The sequence below is a fragment of the Carassius auratus genome, unplaced genomic scaffold (assembly GCF_003368295.1).
Source record: "Carassius auratus strain Wakin unplaced genomic scaffold, ASM336829v1 scaf_tig00016407, whole genome shotgun sequence".
NCBI lineage: Eukaryota > Metazoa > Chordata > Actinopteri > Cypriniformes > Cyprinidae > Carassius > Carassius auratus.
The window spans coordinates 35613-54848 of NW_020524673.1; the positions used below are offsets into that span (position 1 = coordinate 35613).

At 35.8% G+C, this 19236-nt stretch overlaps 1 protein-coding gene across 2 annotated transcripts; it reads right to left on the bottom strand.

Annotated features, from left to right (window-relative positions):
* Positions 1–231: 231 nt before the first annotated feature.
* Positions 232–17612, bottom strand: LOC113075123 (phosphatidylinositol transfer protein alpha isoform). Of its 2 annotated transcripts, none has more exons than XM_026247861.1 (12): positions 17365–17612; positions 13361–13391; positions 7731–7876; positions 6114–6205; positions 4731–4738; positions 4409–4483; positions 4217–4300; positions 4066–4143; positions 3810–3920; positions 3218–3340; positions 2579–2663; positions 232–2093 (listed from the first exon to the last, which is right to left on the bottom strand). In XM_026247861.1, the coding sequence occupies exons 1-11, from the start codon at positions 17379–17381 to the stop codon at positions 2616–2618; spliced, it is 813 nt and encodes a 270-aa protein (XP_026103646.1). In that variant the 5' UTR covers positions 17382–17612; the 3' UTR covers positions 232–2093; positions 2579–2615. The 2 variants fall into 2 exon arrangements, with proteins under 2 accessions (XP_026103646.1, XP_026103645.1); XM_026247860.1 differs by having other exon boundaries at positions 232–2098; positions 17365–17610.
* Between the last annotated feature and the right edge of the window lie 1624 nt (positions 17613–19236).

Consider the following 19236-nt stretch of genomic DNA (forward strand, 5'->3'; position numbering starts at 1 on the left):
TTGCTAAATCCCAGAAAAAAAATGTTTGTACAAAATAGTTTTGAGTTTGTACAGTCAAAGGTAGACACTGCTATTTTTTTGAACACACCCCTTTCAACTAATTGCCCAATTGCACAGCCTTAAGAGCGTGCATATCATGAATGCTGGGTCTTGTTTGTTTTCTGACAATCTACTGAACCTACTGGTAACTTGTTTGCCACGTAGCAATAAAAAGTATACTAAAAACCTTGATTATTCTGGTTAGTCACATTGTACTGCTATTATTTTGAACAAAACTGTATATACTATATACAATTCAATACATACATCCATACATCACTTTGATTAGACTCAGGACCAACACAATTCTGGTGTATCGATGGTTGTTTTATGACGGTAAAGATGTTTTACCACGCGCAGTCTACACCATAAAACTTGCATTCATCTCTTAAGAATTCAATGTAATTGCTACGAATTTCAAAGAATTCGATGTAATTCTACAAGAATAATTTAACTCTCGTCAGAGTGAATTTAGGTGTGCATTAATGGGTCCTGAGCATTGGCGGAAAGAAACACAAGGGTGTAAACCTTCATTGTAATTACATGTCGAATGTCCCTCACGCGAAAACAAGAAACACTGAGAAGTTCAGACGAACATACATCCATACACACATCACTTTACTAAGAAAAGACTGATTTAAAAACCCATACTCAATCTATTTCACCTTCCTTACCCGATTCCAAATCAATAATACTAGGAGCGATTGGAAGTGAGAATATATTTGTATTAAAGTCCTAATGACGCAACATTCGGAGAGGGAATGGATTATACACTTCTAAAGTCACTATCTCACATCATGTTCATTGGAAGGTTTTTTCAAAGGAGGTATTATTGCTAATATATGGATAAATGTGTCTTTATCCTCAAGACATGTTATAAAAGGGGAAGTACGGTAATCGATCCTTTAATAAAATGGAAAGGAGGTGAGACGAAAATAATTTTACATTTATAAAATATGTGCATAACGTAAAATATCCTCCTTGAGCACCTCATCTGGTGGCGACAAAATAGTCAGGAAAAAAAAAGGTTTCTATATTAATAATAGACCTTTTAAGAAAGATGTCAAGACTAAATGGTTTAGTGTCGCCTCTTCAAGTTCTTTCAAAGACAGTCAGTCAGTCGCTGACTAAAGAAAAGGGAGGGGCCTGATCTTGTAAACCAATCAAAAACAACCAAGGGAAGGGCGAGCTACAGCTACTGTACACCTGTCTTTTTTATTAAAAAAAATTATAATAATAATAATAACTTGACTAAAATAGCACACACAAGGAAACTGGAAGAAATGACAATGAAACCATTCATATTGACTGATTAACAAACAAGAATACTTTTAACTTGAGCTTATTTCAAACATGTGATACTGTTCGATCAGCTGATTATAATAAACTGGGTTTTGCATTTAAATATGAACTGTACTTGCAGTCCATAATCCATGTTACAAATAAATTAATGGCCAGGCTGACACGACTGTGATTGTACAGTAGCCTACTACACTATAAAGAGACACACTTACACCTTGGATCAGCTGGTAAATAGGTTAAAAAATGGCTAAAATGAAATTAAAACAAATCACTACAGATTGGAACAAAACAAGGAAAACTGGCTTGGTCCACACACAAAAAAAAAAAATAAGAAGAATAATTACTTAACCCTGTTTATACATCTGTCACAATAATTCAACTGCCAGTAGATATTCTGAATATACACACACACAAATATCATCTGCTTTATATTAAACTCATCTTAAAACACAAATCTGCCGAGCTCCACTTATTAAGGTAATGATCTGACATCATAAATGACGAACTGCTGATCGTCCCTGTAATTGTTTAAGTAGGTAGACTTCATAAACTGGGCATGATATTAGAACTGGAATAATAGCTTATTTAACTAGTCAGTGTGCTCCACTGTCAGACTGAAAGGAGGATATGAAGGTTGCTCAGGACAAACTGCACCAAAAGAGCTGGATGAAGGACTTTGATTACGATTAAAAAGACATGTTGCTTTGATTTGATTGAGGGGAGTGATGCTGCTGGTCTCCAGTAGTTCAGGTCTGATCTGAGAAGAGTCACAGGAAATGACATGACAGAGAGAGAGAACAAGAATATTCAATTACTTTAAAGGTTAAACGCAACAGTTATGATAACATGCTACTGATTGAATACTGTCCAGTGCATACTACTATTCATTGGTTTGGGGTCAGTAAGGTTATTATTATTATTATTGTAATCAGAAAGGCACTTTTCAAATCTTACCTTATTTTGCAAAGAGTCGTGGCGTACAGTTATCATCTTGAAAATACAATTTTATCACATTTTCTTTTTAAAATTATTTTTATTTTTGGCACTAAAATTTAAGTTTAGTATTCTGTGTATACTGTACTCCCAACATTGTTAATGTGAATATGCTATCCCAAACATAGCCCGTATATTGCGTCCACATACTAGGAAATCTATCTTTTTTTGTTTCTTTTCTTTTTTTAAATCATTTGCTGTTTTAGATAAATGACGTTAGGGGGCGCTAAAGATTGTGAATTACCTTTCTGAACCGCAGCATCCAGGAACACACAGCAGCTTCAGTCTTCAAGAGCCACCATGCCTTTCACTGGATCCTTCACTCTCATCTGAAAGACATGCATGCGTACAGAAAGTGAATAGCTCCTTGTGGAAGAACAATAGCCTACAAATGTGATTCAAGAAGGACTTATCCTGATTTTTCCTCTCCTCTGGGACTACAGATCATTTGAGGGAGTCAAGGAGGAGACACTGATTTCTGGGATATTCCTGCAAAGCATGTGAAACTGGGGATCCCACTAATACATGACGTCACTCATTCGCTGAACTGTGACCTGCTCCACTCTGTTGCCCCTTTTGTTCGCAGCGACTGGACCTCATTATAGGCTACATTCAATTATTCATCTGCCTTGATACACGTAATTGTCTTTGTGTAGTGGGACATTTTGTGGTGACACTCAAAACACCAGACAAACACAAACAACAACTCAATCTCGCAATAAATGAATTCAGCTGTTTGTGAATTCTACAAGAAAGTATCTCGGAGCAGTTCGCTTGTTTGTCTAACTGACTAAATGTATCATTATCATATAAAGGCTGGTTCAAACTGAACAACAGTTCTGAGGAATAACTGAAATGTACATTTGAGGGCATCTCATCTGACCTCATCCAGTTCCCTCCTGGTCTCTTCCTCCATTCTGCGGATGTCGTCCATGTTCAGCTCGATCCATTTATCAATCCAACAGAACAGCTGCCGGTGGAAATTAGTGAACAAGCGCTTCTCTTGCTGTTAAAGAGACAAAGAGGTCCAAAATTCATTTTGGCAGGTGAATTTTGAACTGATTTTATTTACATAAAACTTGTCCAATTTTAATTGTCCAATTTTAAATATGTCGTCCAATCGTCCAATTTAAATATGTCGTCCAAAAATAATACGCCCATTTTTAAATATGAATATAAATCTCATTTGATCAATTTAATGTGTCCTTGTCAAATAAAAATATGAATTCATTTACATAGGTAAATCATAGATTTAATTTTTTGACTATAAAAAAGTTTGAAACAGACAAGACGAAAATTGCAACCTTTCCCAATAAAGCCTGTATGACTGGTGGCCAAAAAAAAAGAAGTCTTTATATTGCGCAGATAAATCAAAGACAATCAGTCCAAGAACACGCACTAAACATGGTCAAAATGCAAAATAATTTAATATGATAGTAACTTAAAATAACAACAGTTTAATCAATCACACTGACCTTTTGAATAAAGTTTTCCACTTTGTTTTGCAGGCCCCACCACTTGAACTTGATAGTAACCAGTTTGTAGGCACACATGTGTGGGCAGTCGGTCCTTTTAGGTAGCTCTTTCTACACACACCCAAAATCCAATTAAGCATTTGAATATAATTTTTCATTAATAAGCTTCCCACTCATACATCAAGCATGCACTTACTACATTTACAAGAATTTCATACAAGCACAAAGCTATTAGAGGTGGTTAAAAATGTATCACCTTCCAATCCGGACCGAGCGGCCCTCTTCCAGTCTTTACAGACTTAAACTTAGTCGGGTCTTCATCTGGTTTATAGTCCTACAGAGAGACAGCACTGATCGGATTAGAAACTAACTGGAAAAGGAAGCTATTTTAGCTAAGTAAAGCTCACCTTTGGCTCCACCTGACTCCGGTCTGCGATGTCTATGTACACCACCTCCACCTTCTTCCAGGTGTCTGGGTCTAGACCGTGAACCTGTAAAGAAGAAGAACAGAACTATCATACTTGAGAACATCATTGTTAAGTTTGGCATCAAATCGTGGAGTTCAGGCACAAATAATCTACTACTTGACCTATACTCACATTTTCCTGCTGTCCCATGTCGGGTTTGTGCCACGTCTCGATCTTGATGAGGAAGTTCTCTTTCATATACTCATTCTAAAAACACAGATAATCAGTGAACAAATTGATAAGCCATACCTGAAGGACAGAATCCACAGTGACATGTCCTGTACAGGCATCTGCGCTCTCTGCTTTCAGTCCAGCTAAAGTTACTGTCTCCTCTTTCAGTCAAACACTGAGTGTTTGTACGTGCTTGTGATGTACATCTATATGTTTAACATGTTTGTTCATTCATATGAATGAATATGACTTATTTGTGTACTTGCAAAGATTGTATACTTACAGTAATTACTGAAGGGTGATGCAGAACAGACAATGGGGGGAAAAGAAAATAAGGTATGAATTAGATCATTTATGTTTAAGAATACACCAAATCTAATTTGAGACCATTTCTAATTTGATTTAATCTCATTTTAGCCCATATTAGTCTGGAAGTAACCATACTGAAATAAAATCCATATTCAAACTCTACATCAGTTCTATGCGGACCATGAATCATTACTCATAAATTCTCAAAATACAATGATAAGCTTTGTAGGTTTCATAGTCTCAGTCAAAAAGCTCAGTAATTCTGTTCACTTTGTGCAATTTAACTTCAGATTAAATGCTTTTTAACCTGATGCTATTAGCATGAAATAAAATGAAAATTAGAATTAATCTATTTCTCAAATGCATGTTATTTATTTTATTGTGAATGATTAGTCTATGCATGCTTTATTATTGTAATTATTTAAATATGACAGTGAAATTTTTAATCAGAATGTCATAACTTCATCTCGACTCCAATGATTCAGTCTTTAGGTGTTTATTAAACCCAGTTTCTCCTCAATCAACCCCACAAACTCCACAAAATCAGCAACCGATGGATTATTTTATTTTTCAATAATCTGTAACACTCATATGTAAACCACAATACAGAAAAAAAATATCTATCAGTGCTTCCATTTTATTACAACTTTGAGATCTATTATTTATTAATTTTACAAGTTAAGATAAAATGAGGTTGCTGACTTTTGTAATTTGCAAAAAAAAAAAAATCCATATTGGCTCCTGAAACAGATGTTTGGAGCTTTTCCTGTGAAGAAACTGTAGAAGGTAAAGCTCTTGGCTCTTAATTGAATACCAATGTAACAGTATCTAGACACCCTGACTTGAACAATTACTGAAAAACACATTTCTTTCTTCTAGCAGTTTTGCTAATTAATTAAATAATTGTAATTAGTTGCAATAATTCTATTGTGATTTATTACAGTATTTATATTATTAAATCATTCAACAAATTCAGTATAGCTCAATACTTGTCTTATCAGCATTTTACATTTATTCAGAAACAAAACTGTAGAGTTCAGTTTGTTTTAAGCACTGCAGTGAGATTTAGAAATATCTTGATGGGCAGACTGTCATCTTTGCGGCTGTGAGAATTATATGAAGGGGATGTGTCAATATAATCTCAGTTTCCTGTGCTGTAACTCCACTCCTGCTCAGCTCAAACAGTGAATTATTCAGTGCCCGCAAATGCAGTGACAGAAAAGAGAAGAGGAGAAACCGATAGGAAGACATAATAATATGAAAGCAAGTAGAAGAATGAGTACATGAGAAGAAATTTAGCTGTTAAGTGTGTGTGTGTGTGTGTGTGTGTGTTTGTGTGTGTGTGTGTGTGTGTTACCTGTACGGCAGTATGGGTAGGCGTTCCAAGCTTTCTCATGAATGTTCAGTGCTGACGCTGGTGCAAGCATCCGTACAAATGACGGGACTTTACTGAAAAAGCAAGAATGCAAATGAGACGTAGACTAAAATAAACAGAAATTTGTTGTTTTTTTAATACTTTCTCCAAATTTTAGTTTGTTTGAGCAATTTAACTAGTTCAGCATAGCAACGGTGGCTCTGGTGCAGGTTTGGGGTGGGGCTATCTGCTTGTCTGACCAATAAAAGACAAGAGAGATATTTTGGAAATCTGTTTGAAAATTGATTTTTTTTTTCTTTAATCACACACTGTCACCTTAAAGGGTTAGTTCACCCAAAAATTAAAATTACCCCATGATCTACTCACCCTTAAAGGGATACACTCCACCCCAAAATGAACCTTTTGTCATTCATCACTTACCCCTATGTCGTTCCAAACCCATAAAAAAGCTTTGTTTGTATTCAGAACACAATTTAAGATATTTTGGATTAAAACCGGGAGGCTTGTGACTATCCCATTGACTGTTTATTTGAACAAAAACAGGAATCTGTTTAGCAAGGCGGAAACAGAATACTCTTTTGTGTCACAGGCACTGAACTTCATAATATTACGGCTGAATCACTGATGGCAGATTAATTATTCTGATTATGTATTTAATACTTTTCTGGACCATTACAGTGTAATTTACTTGGCAGTCAATGGGGCAGACACAAGTCTCCCGGTTTTCATCCAAAAAAATCTTAAATTGTTTTCCGAAGATGAACAAAGCTTTTACGGGTTTGAAACGACATGGGGGTAAGTGATTAGTGACAAATGTTTCATTTTGGGCTGAGTATCCCTTTAAGCCATCCTAGGTGTAGGCCATATGATATCACACAGCTCTAACTTCTGCTGACGTCCTACGTCATCCGCTGGAACGGCATTCAATTATGAATGTGCGAATGACAGCAAGAATTAAAGATTACTGTTTATCAAATTTTAAATATGCCACAGGAGGCCTTTACTCACCCCCCGGATGCATGTGAGGCACTTTTTATTATGGATGGATGCAATTTATTGGGACGTCTTTTGGACTATTTTGGACTACTAAAACAACACCCACCCACTGCCATAATAAAGCTTGAAAGAGCCAGGACTTTTTAAAATATAACTGCAATTGGATTCATCTGAAAAAAGTAAGTATTTTGAGTGCACTACCACTTTAAAGCATTGGGTAACCGAAAATTAAGCAAATAAAGAAAATACAGCACCAAAATGTCAGAACAGCATCATAAAAGTGCATACAGGTAGTCCATATCATTCATATTTCAAGTGTTCTAAAGCATTTTTATAGTTTTCAGTGAGGAACTTACAATACAGCATTTCTATGGTGCTTTTTGTCATTATTTGAGATCAACTCAATTATATGAAGAAGGAAAAACCCTGGACATTCTGCTAAAATTCTTTACTTGTAGAAGATACAATGTCATACTGGTTTGTAACAACTTGAGGATGTGTAAATGATGAACCTATTTTTTTTTTCTTTTTTCTTTTTTACATGAATCTAGCACATTTTATTAATACACTTATGTGTCTGTGTGTTTGTGTAAGTGTCAGTACCTCTGCAGGTGGTAGATTTTGTGTGTGTACTGTCCCTTCTCTCCATCCTTCTCGTATGGTTCGTTCTTCAGGACCTCAACGCCCTCTCCTCCACCCGTCTCGTTCTTACTGGCCTCCGCTACTGAGTACAGCTGCCCGACCTGATACTATGAGACACACAGAAATACATTTCACAATCTCAAACTTCATTAGCGTGTTTGATCACTATTGTCTATTCTTTTGTGTCACTCTGTTTCTCTCCCTCCCTCTGTGTGTGTGTGTGTGTGTGTGTGTTTCCCTCCTCTTCTGTTGATCCATGCTGAATAAACAATGGCTACTTTCATATCTTAATCACATATAATCCTGTAGAGAATATAGTTAGAATATAAACACACACAAACACACATCATACACAGTAAACACTGCAAAAAGACTCTGCAAATGCATGACACATGCACTGACACATGCACAAGGACTTTTTAGTGCATCACATTCATAATAGGAGGATGTGAGATTGCAGTCTGCATTGAATGTTGCATTCCAAAAAAATAAGGAAAAGAAAGAGAAGACTTACTTAGGGAACTGTTTAATCTGATTCCTGAATGATTTAATGATTTTAATGAACTTGTTCACTTGTTCTTTTTTTATTGAATCCATATAGTGTGGTACAATGCAGTCCTGAACTAATGACCCCTTTGATCTATTTTTAAAAGAATAGTTCAAAGATTTCAGTGAGAGGTTTGAATCTATCAAATCCTACACTGAACTGTTGGTAAATGAATCAACAATCTCACTCACTTTCTGACTGGCAAATTATCAAATTTATTGAAATAGAACAAGTTTTGGGTTGTATCATTAGTCTAATCTACTAATAATGACAATAATTTTCCATTTAAAAGGAGGATCTGCAAACTAAAGATGCAAAAGTTGACATTTAGATTTTGCTAAAGCAATTTAGATTATAACCCTTCAATAATCAAGCATATATATATATATATATATATATATATATATATATATATATAAACATTCACAGTGAACATATCTGAATGCATGAGAATATAAAAAGAGAAAACCTGTAAATAAATAGTCTTATGTTGTACCAAAAAGCGTGTTTTCAAATAATTTTTTAGAAGAACATAGATCTTCATAGAAGTTGGAACCATCAATGCCAGTAAATAAAAAATTGAGTGCGCAGATTGAGTGTGTTAGACTAAGAGATTTAGTGTCCTGACATGCTTCCACTGTCAGCAGCCTCTACTCACGAGTCTAAGCTGAGCCAGCAGCAAAAACTCGAGCTAAAACACCTCCAGAATCTTACCTAGAAACAGCCAGACTGTTTAAATGTAGGCATTCATCCCTAAACACACCATCCATCACAAATAAGCATTTTGTCTGTGTGTGTGTGTGAGAGAGAGAGAGACAGAGAGAAACCAAACAGAGGGGAAAAAATGACGACACAAAGCAGACTGCCTTTTTATACCAGTTGGCACCAGAGAATGACAGATAGAGGAGAAAAGGGGAGAAAAAGAAAGAGGGAGGAGGGTGCAGTGACACACTCCATTCCATAGATAGATATATACATGCATTCAGACAGACATAGATGGATACATAAATACATAGATATATAGATGATCGATGGATGAATTTGATGCTTCCTGTGTAGTGTGTGGGACTATGTATGTGGTTCTGTATCTACATGCAGTGTCATCATTCCTCTGCCAATCAGAAACCAGTAGCAGAATGCGTCACTTTGCAGCACTCTACGAAAATCCAACCTATATCACACATTTTCATCCCACTCTCTCTGCAGACCACACACAAACACACACACAGCGTCTAATAGGGTTTCGTCTGCAGTGGATGTGCAGTTTTTTGTATCAGCATGCCATATGTCTATTTTTAAAGAGACAATGCACAAAACTGTAATCTTTTTGAATGAGCAGCATGTGATGTGTGTGGTACGGTTAAACTCTGATTATAGTTCACTGATGGTGATGGACAGGCTAAAAGATTTGAGCTCAGACTAATCGACAGGCTAACAGAAGATGTCTCATGCGCAGAGTCAGTCCAGAATGACAGACAGCTTATGATGTTTGTGTGTGTGTGTGTGTGTGTGTGTGTATGATTTTAAACAGGAAAAGGAAGAAGGGTATAAATAAGGGAGCGTCATAAGGGGGCATAAACTGCCCAACTGCCCTTAAGCAAGTAATCTTTCTTAATCCATCATTCCCTGCTGAATGAATGGACTCCAGAAATAGCATTTTGCCCTCTTGCTTGAAACAACATCCGCCAAATAAAATGTGTCTTTAAGGCTCCTGAAAGCTGATGAAGGATCAGGGATTTAATTCATGTGTGCTTATCTGACAAGAGCTCCTCTATGCTTTCAGTGCTAAAAAATAAATAAAATTAAAATTAAATATCCATTTATCATTTTTTTATTTGTATCTGCAAGCATTAAGATGAATGACCAGTGGTGATTCTGGGAATTGTATGAAAATGGGAGGCACAGAGAGAAAAATTTCCAATGAGAGGAATTAACCTCATATCCTGATTCCATGTTTTTTTAAATATGTTGATTAAAGGTTAAATAAAATATTTTTAAGTACCTTCATAGGGTTAATACAAATAAAATAAGATAACTGATTGTCTTTATGTGCGAGTTTGAATCATTAATTTAAACAATTGATTCAAAACTTTAATTAATTTAGCAATGAAAAAGTGAGTGAGTCACTGAATCATTCACTCAACCGATTCATTTTAAAATTCATTCAGGAACGAAATACACTACTGTGTCTTGCTCTGAGATGCATAATACTTCTACTTCGACTTTGTTTGGGACTGTTAAACTTGGGTATACAAGTAACTGACAATGTTTTGCCTTTAGGCACAATAGTAAAGGTTTATAATAATTTATCATACTCATAAAGGTTTACTGTACTGTTACTAATTGTTTATATATATATATATATATATATATATATATATATATATATATATATATATATATATATATATATATATAGCGGCTAAGTCTTAAAAGAAAACTTAAACTTTGACAGCATATAGCTTTCTTCCATATTGGAATGAAGGTTGATATTAGCCCCTTTTTTATTGAACTGTTGCAATTATAATCAATATAATTATAGTGTTGCTGAAATTACAATACTCTTGCTCATGTGATACAGGCTTATAAGAATACTTAATAGTTTATACAGCATTTAAAACTATTGCAGTGAAACTATACTTTTCAAGATCAACATATTCATCTGGGCCTCAATAAAATATAGATCAACCTTTATAAATGAAATGGCTTCCCTTAAATGTCCATTTTCCAGTAATGGCACTGAAGCAGCCAATCATATTTGATCTGCAATCTCTTCATGCTAATGACAGCGTTTCAACAATAAGGATCATTACTCTGAAAATACACTAATCAATGAAAATGATGATGAAAGAGTGAAACTAGATATGCTCACCCAGCCTTGGTTCATTCAACCCAATTTAAATCGAATCTGCTCAACATCCATTTAATTGTGCAGTCTTAATGAATGCAATGCTATGCAAAAACTCCTTTTTAACCTTTTAAGCTCCCACTTGGTGCTAGGAGGAGACTCTGACCTGACAGGACATTAAAATGTCTCGTCCTAGACATAGTTTATGTGACAGAACTGATTAGACTATTATCCAAATGGATCTTGGCTCAAAGTACTTTTTTGCTGAATAAGCTGAGGTATGTAAAAATGAGTGCAGATGAAAAGAGAGGCCTCACAAGGTGGAAGCAGCCCTTTAATTTGCATAATCCGGCCCAGATAAGGGTTTGCCCCCAGGGCAGATCCCACATGCTCATGTCGGTCCAAAGTTACTAGGAAATTACTAGGATATGATTTATATAGACATGAGAAGCTGGAGTCAGGTATTCTAAAGGCAGCTGAGGTGATTTATGTGATCAGATATTTAATTATGTGAGTAGATCTTAAAAGGAATAGTTTATTAATAGCTGGAATAGCTGAAAATTGCTGAAACTTCACCCACAGGCCATCACTTGCTCACCAGTGGATGGTGAATGGGTGCCAACAGAGCTGATGAAAACGTCACAATAATGCAAAAGTAATCCACATGATACAAGTCTATCAATAATGTCTGGTGAAGTAAAAAGCAGCAAGTTTGTAAGAAACAAATCCATCAAAGCATTTAAACTTTAAACTGATGCTTCTGTCCATAATTCATCGTAACGTTTCCTCCAGTGAAAAAGTCTGTCTCTTGTCCTCTTACATCAATATTCACAGACATATTTGTTTAAAACTGTTTTGTACTGTTTTCACTAGTAAACAATGCTTGATGTTTGCATATTTATCACCTGATTCAGATTAATTACTCTCCTCATGCTGATCATATCCAATAGCTTACATTAAGACACCATCCATTAAAGTAGTGGCCATTTTGAATATAGTTTTCCATTGTTGTTATGCTTTACGCTGGTAATCCTTCAAAATTTGCCCCCTTTTAAATTGGCTCAGATGATCTTCGGGCCGAGCTGCACATAAATGACTTAACAGATTTTTTATATTCATCTTTGTTCAAAATGAATGGTGTTACAAACTTAACAGTATTGACCCAAAATTGGTTCAGAGGCTGTATCTCGGTCAAACTTTGATCAATTGAAATAAAACTTGGTACACTTTATCAACAACATGATCTGAGGATCCATGCCCAAGTTGGGAACAGTACCACCTATGGAAATTGCTAAATTTCTCCAAATCTGTTTAATTTGGGGGTGATTTATTCCTTTTAAAATTGCAGTAAGTAATATTTGCAAAACTTGACAAAACAGCAAATTCCAGCCGTCAGTCATTGTTCAGGCAAAAAGCACACTTGTCGAATAAAGCATATTCTGATTCTGATTTATGGTTAGAAAATGTGGTTATTTCTTAAAATAAACTGATAATCATGGCAGTCACTTCCCCATTTTGCCACCTCAGAAGCATAAATGTGAAAGTCTAAATTTTGTTTCTTTACAGATCCCAAAAGTGCTTGAGCCTAGACGATGAGAAGAGCTGAGAGAAAGAGAAGCAGAAGGAGGTGGTATCAGGTAACTCGTTAGATATTCACGACCAGCTCACTGAATAGAATGACACGCTAGAGGATCATGGGAAATGAGGAGACTGGGAGATACAGGGAATGCTCAGTCTGAATGGGGCCAGAGGAAAGAATGAGAGACCGAGAGGAAGGAAAGATGTGAGAACTGCTGACAAGGCCAAAAGCACAGCTATTAATATTGGCACATACTGAAAGAAATGATGCATTAGTGTTTCAGCACGGGCTGTATGGGATCAAACAGCATGAGAGGAGAAAGATTCATCCTCTTGCTGAGATAACTGAGTCATAAGAGACTAAATGACAGAGCGGTGTGCAGATCTGTGGCTTAGTGCACATGGAAAGCATCACGAAAATGCATCGTGACTTCTCTGCTGTCAAAAGCAGCTAAGACTGAGTCATTTGAAGTCAACACATGCAAATCAGCGATTGACACCGCACACACACACACATACCAAAACAATGTTTGCGTCCAGTGTCATTACAAGTATTCACTGTGTGCGGTACACAAGCCCACACACACACACACACACACACACTCAATTTACACTTACCTCCTCCACAGAAATCGGTAGGATCACTCGACTGCAAGAGAACAAGAAAAACTAATTATTTCAAATCTACCAATAATAAGCATGTTTGCTATATTATTATAGCTATTACCATCATGTTTCTAAAACTCCACAAATGGATAGGATTTTTATTCACCCACTATTTTGATAATTTCATAAAATATAACCACAAAATGCAACTGCCATGGAATATATATATATATATATATATATATATATATATATATATATATATATATTAGCGTATTAGAGGTACGCTTAACGTGCCCTTGCAAAACCTTAATGACCCTAAACTTTTGAACAGTATACATATATTTTAATATAAAATATGTACTATATATAAAATAAATATATATCATCTAGACCAGCTTGGCTTTTTCTCTTCAACACGTTATATTTAGTGGCGTAAAGTATCAGAATACAGTCTCAATCTGTTTATATTAACAAACCTATAAAAGCTATTCCTTGTCAAGCACATCTAGATGGAAGTTGGCAGTGCACCAAACTCTGTGCAGCTCGCATATATGATCAATACTTCTCAGGGGTAAGACAACACTACTACTGCGCTCCATTCCAGCACAGCTCTCTCATTATCTGCCTTATGACATGGACACACACACACACACACACACACACCTCAGGATTGTCTACATTTGACTTATGATGGCTTCTCTGATATGAAGCATGGGCTTGTCAGGAAGTCAAGGACCAGGTCCACCTTTAATGTCTGACAAGATCGTTGACAAAGAAGTTCATGCTTTAATGAGAATTTCTGATATTTTTACTAGTAAACAAGTCAAGAATACTGATTATTAACAAGATTGCAGTATAGAGTCATTTTACACTTGAGGGAATTTCTGTCATCACCATATATCAGATGCTTCATAAACTCAGTGGGAAGTTTCACCATTTATCAAACGGCATGGTCGCACAGGTGTGTTTTACTGTTTGCTGTTAGCATCTGCTAATAGCAGGAGTCACCTTGCCCTCCTTAGTGCTGTCTGTGTTCTGAACAGGGACTATCGGTCACCGTGCTGGATTTGGTGTCTCATGTGCTCTGCCTCCATGACACCCAGGCTACTTTCTGCATTATAAATGCCTTTGCCCGCATGGCTGCATTTTGATGTATAAGAAAGGATTTACTTATTGTTTCGGTAATGAGACAATCAAGTCTACAAATAGATTGTGATATTCAATATTCAGCTGTAGGTAAGCATTGCTATTTGACTAAATATGTGGGGGGGGGGGAAACCCTGCATCCGCCTAGAGATTAAGACATCATAATGTGAAAGTTTACATATGATTTTAAATTTTTTTGTGATTTATTTTTTTATATGAAAGTTTAATATATATATATATATTATGTTAGCCTTGTCTTAACGCCAGACTTTTAATTCTGAAATTAAATAATCATAAACCATTTCAATATTTATTCTGTGAAAAATATTTGTACACAAATTAATATTTTCCCAGTTATGTCAGAATTTGTAACACAGCCAAAAAAAAAAAAAAAAAGTTTTTTTTTTTTTTTACAAGTTAGTGTATTGTTTACCAATGCGACAACAGTGTCATAAAAATTACAAATTTTATGTAACATGATGTGTGAAGAAAATTAAGAAAATTTCAGGTAAATATAAAGATAATTTTATAAATGGAATGTTCAATCACACTATCATTTTGTTGAATAGCACCAAAAGTGTAAAGATATTGTTTAATTGTCTGTATTTAGGGTTTATAAAATATAGCTATCAAATTAGTTGGCCATTTTGTTCTGTTTCATTTTAAGGAAAAAAAGACAAAATAACAGAATTGTTATTGTAAGTGAGACAAATGAAATAAACTAGCAAGATATATATATATATTCCACAGGCCAGAAGTGTGTTTAAGAAACACCCATATATATTGTAAAATTAAAATGACAGTGGGCCAAGTGTGACTAAAATGGTCTTTATGGCAATTAAGATATCCAAGAGACCCATCAGACGTTGTGTCTGGATCCTGGATGTAAACTAGATCACAGGGAAGTGTCCCCAGAGCAGTGAAAAAGAGACACAGAACAAGAGGTCACTGCTTAAGCTCACAAAAAAGTAGACCACTGATGTCTAATAAAAGCACAAAAATGTAGACAGCTTAATGCATAATATCCATGGATTTTCTATTACAAATATCAAGACTTAAGTATATAAATCTAATTCCACTACCACTTTTAAACACCCTTTTACATTCACACATTTAAATAACATGTAATAATTACATAAACATGACACCTGGAGTTTAATCTTATGGATAGGGACTTATGGATGATACTGAACCTTTTTGCCATGTAAATAGCCATGATGCTAACATGGCGTAAAAAACTTAATAAACAAACAAACAATCTTAACATAGTGCACTGGTGAAAGCACAAAGTACCATGGACAGCAAACTCTGAGGGACCTGAGGTGTACAAGCATCCACTTTTAGAGCCAAGACAACCTGATCCTCTTAAAATCGTGCCATTCGTTTTTCTTAGTAGGCTAGTTTACAGATATGAAGATAATGTTTTTATTTAAAGTCATAAACTACATATGCTGCATAACGGACACCTCGTTCTCTGCGGAACCCCCTCTCCGTTCCTTAAAATCTCCATGACCTGGCTGAAAGTGGCGTCAGAGAGATACGTATGACACGAAAGCGGCGCTTTGAAGAGATTCAGCTCGTGGCTGAGTCATTCAGAAGACGTGCGCGCGCATTCCTGCACGAAAGAACACATCGACAGCGGGAGAAAGAGGTTGAAGGACAAATGTGGACTTTGAGGAAAACATGATGGTGTCCCAGACTAACCAGATAAGAAGTGCCCTAAGTTTACACAGTAACCAAAGTAGTTTAACGTTACTCAGAGTGCGCTTAATGTAACGCACGCGAACAGAAATCGACATTAGCTGTCTTTATCGTGTGCTAATCAACAAAGCAACTTTCACAAAGGCTACTATCATATGTTTTACTTTATTAGAGTGTTTCTACAACTTACCGCTAGTGTTTGTTGAAACCGTTTTTGCCATAGCTTGACGACAGGGGCGCCAAAAGACGATTTGTGTTGCTGGATAAGGCTCAATGTAAATTACTAACATAAATTATTTTAAAAGTAATTTAAAAATATGTACACTACTAAAAAAAAACATCTTAATCCAACAAACATAACAGGCCTGTATTTTTTTAATTCTTTTTCATTAAGAACGTCAGAAAAGATTCTGAATGAGGCTGTTATATATCTATATCAGCACTGTTTGGAGATGAATAGAAAGCCTCATATGGTTTCAGTGACCTTTCTGACGGTGCCTTGTGTGTTTGTGGGCAAAGAAAGGTTATTAATATTTCAAAGGTGACTGGCGGGGGAGGTTTGGAGTATATTATCAAGTCTGTTAGTCGCGTGGTTCAATGAAACGTGCGCAAGGTGAACGGATCCAGTCGTTCTGAAAAGCGCGGATGGTTTTAACGAAAATGTGTAGGCCTATAAAGCAATATCGTGGCCACTTGGTGATGAATGAACGGGATGTTTCTGAAAGTATTAGTATAAATACACAGGCGCCATTTAATATCGGAACGCGGTGTGCTCAGTTCGGTCCGTTTCACCTTCACGAGCGTATCAATAACACAATGTAGAGACAATTAAACTCGGTGAATGAGATATCTGTGCCAAACATCCACCCAAAAGCGTTTAACCTAATGAAAAATATGAATATTCAGAGGTAACGTTATAATTGCACCCCAGACACGTTTTAAAACACACACGAAGTGTAAAACGGTATATAGATTAATATGCACCAAAGCCGTTTGTCTATTAAATAACTGAAAAATAATTACGATCAAGGGCTTTAAATGTGAACTGTCAGAAAGTCAAGTTTACAATGTCCCCATGGCCTCTGGTACCTGAGCTGCATGGACAGACAGAGGATGCTCCCGACACAATTAGATCTATAAAAAAAAAAAAATAACGCTGCACTTACAATTCTTTAATCAGCATTTTCTCCGGTGCTTTTATGCCTTCCAAAGATAACGTGCTTTTGCACCTGGGTGAAGCCAAATAGGTGTCGAGTCCTGCGTTAGTCCCGGTGTCTCGGTCAACCCCACCTCACCCGCTTCTATGTCATTCTAGGGACCGTTTTTCTATTTCCCACAGATTCACTTCCTGATCAGGGCCGAGGGGGGCGTTAACGACAAGCCCTGATGCTGTGACATAGTACTGGTGACGTCATGAATGATGTTGATCGTGGTCAGATTTAATGCTTTATTTAAAAAAAAAATACCCGGGGACGACCGTCGCTGGTTGGTCTGAGGTGGTCGCTGGTGTGATGTGGTCCCGTAGCTCTCTGTATCATAGCTCACGTAATCTGTCACAAATTATGTAACGATAAACTGGTGCAGTCTATTTATAGCACATCTGGAGACAGATCCCAGCATCCGATTATTTTCCTGTAGTTACAGTATGATCTGCCCTCCATCAAAGCGTTTCTCAAAGCACAATAGGCCTAACTGTTTATTTCAATATTTCAAAACCAGATGTATTTGTGCAGTAGACTAATCTGATTATGTATATAGGATTTTTCATATGATTTCTAACTAATAATTAAGAATCCGCTTATAATAGTTTAATAATGTTTTTTTGTTTTCATACATAAAGACTCATTAATACAATGTGAGAACAATAAATGTGATATTACATCGAAAATATCTAAATTAAATAATTAATTTGTTATTACTTGTACTAAACCCAAAATAACATATTATCTATTTTTCCCCAAAACTAAGCAGATGTGTTTACTGTTAGGTCTATCAATTAATCACAATTATTGATTCCTGTTATTAGAAAGCAGAACAAAACTGTTGATATGTTGATTTTTATAAGATGTTAGATAAATAGTGTGACATTACAAAAGAAGTATTCAGATTAAATGATATTCCTTGTTAAAGTAACTTGCCTAAATAATTTTCATTTAATTGCTTATTGTAGCAAAGTGAAAATAAAATACTTTTTTCCCCCACACAACACAATGCAGATATGTTTTCATTTGTTACTGTTAAAAACTAGGCCTGTCTATGAAATAATCACAATCTCACGATTTCCATCATTAAAACCATAACAAATGTTTTAATTTTTACGATTGTTTTCTGTTTTGTTTAGTTTTGCATTTTTCTGGTGATGTCAGTTGAGCTACAATTTCATCAGAAAACACAACTGAATGTTTTTCTTAATTGATTATGCTTTTTAATAAATAAATAAACTATTATAGAACTGTTATATACCTATTATAATGTTTTCACAGTAAAATAATACATGACAGAAATGAGCAATAATTAAATTTTTTATTGAATATATATCATCAACAGTAATGCCATATAGAACAATACATGAAGGTTTTTGAAAAAATAAACAAACGAACAGCCACTGGAACACTGAGTTGTAAGTTAATATAAAAACCTTTGCAAATAAGGCTGCGTTGTCCATATGGTCCATTAGATTTTATTGAAATAAATACATTACACACAACACCCAAATATTTCCACAGTATCCGTGGCTCCAGTCCTCCCATCAGCTATCATCAGCATCGCTAACTTCACTGTAAACCGCACAAAAGGCACATTTGTGAGTTAAGTTGTGCTTTCTCTATATTTTACTTCAGAGGTCCATTCTAGCTTGATCTTATGATCAGTGACACAAATGACTCTTAACACACTCTGAAATATCACAGAATGTTATTGAAAGAAAGACAGAAAAACGGAAGTTGTGGGTCACGACGGGGGGGTGGGGGGGGGACATGTTAAAAGTGCTGTTGTTACCCCAGACATCTGGGCCAGACATCACCACACAGATCATAAGC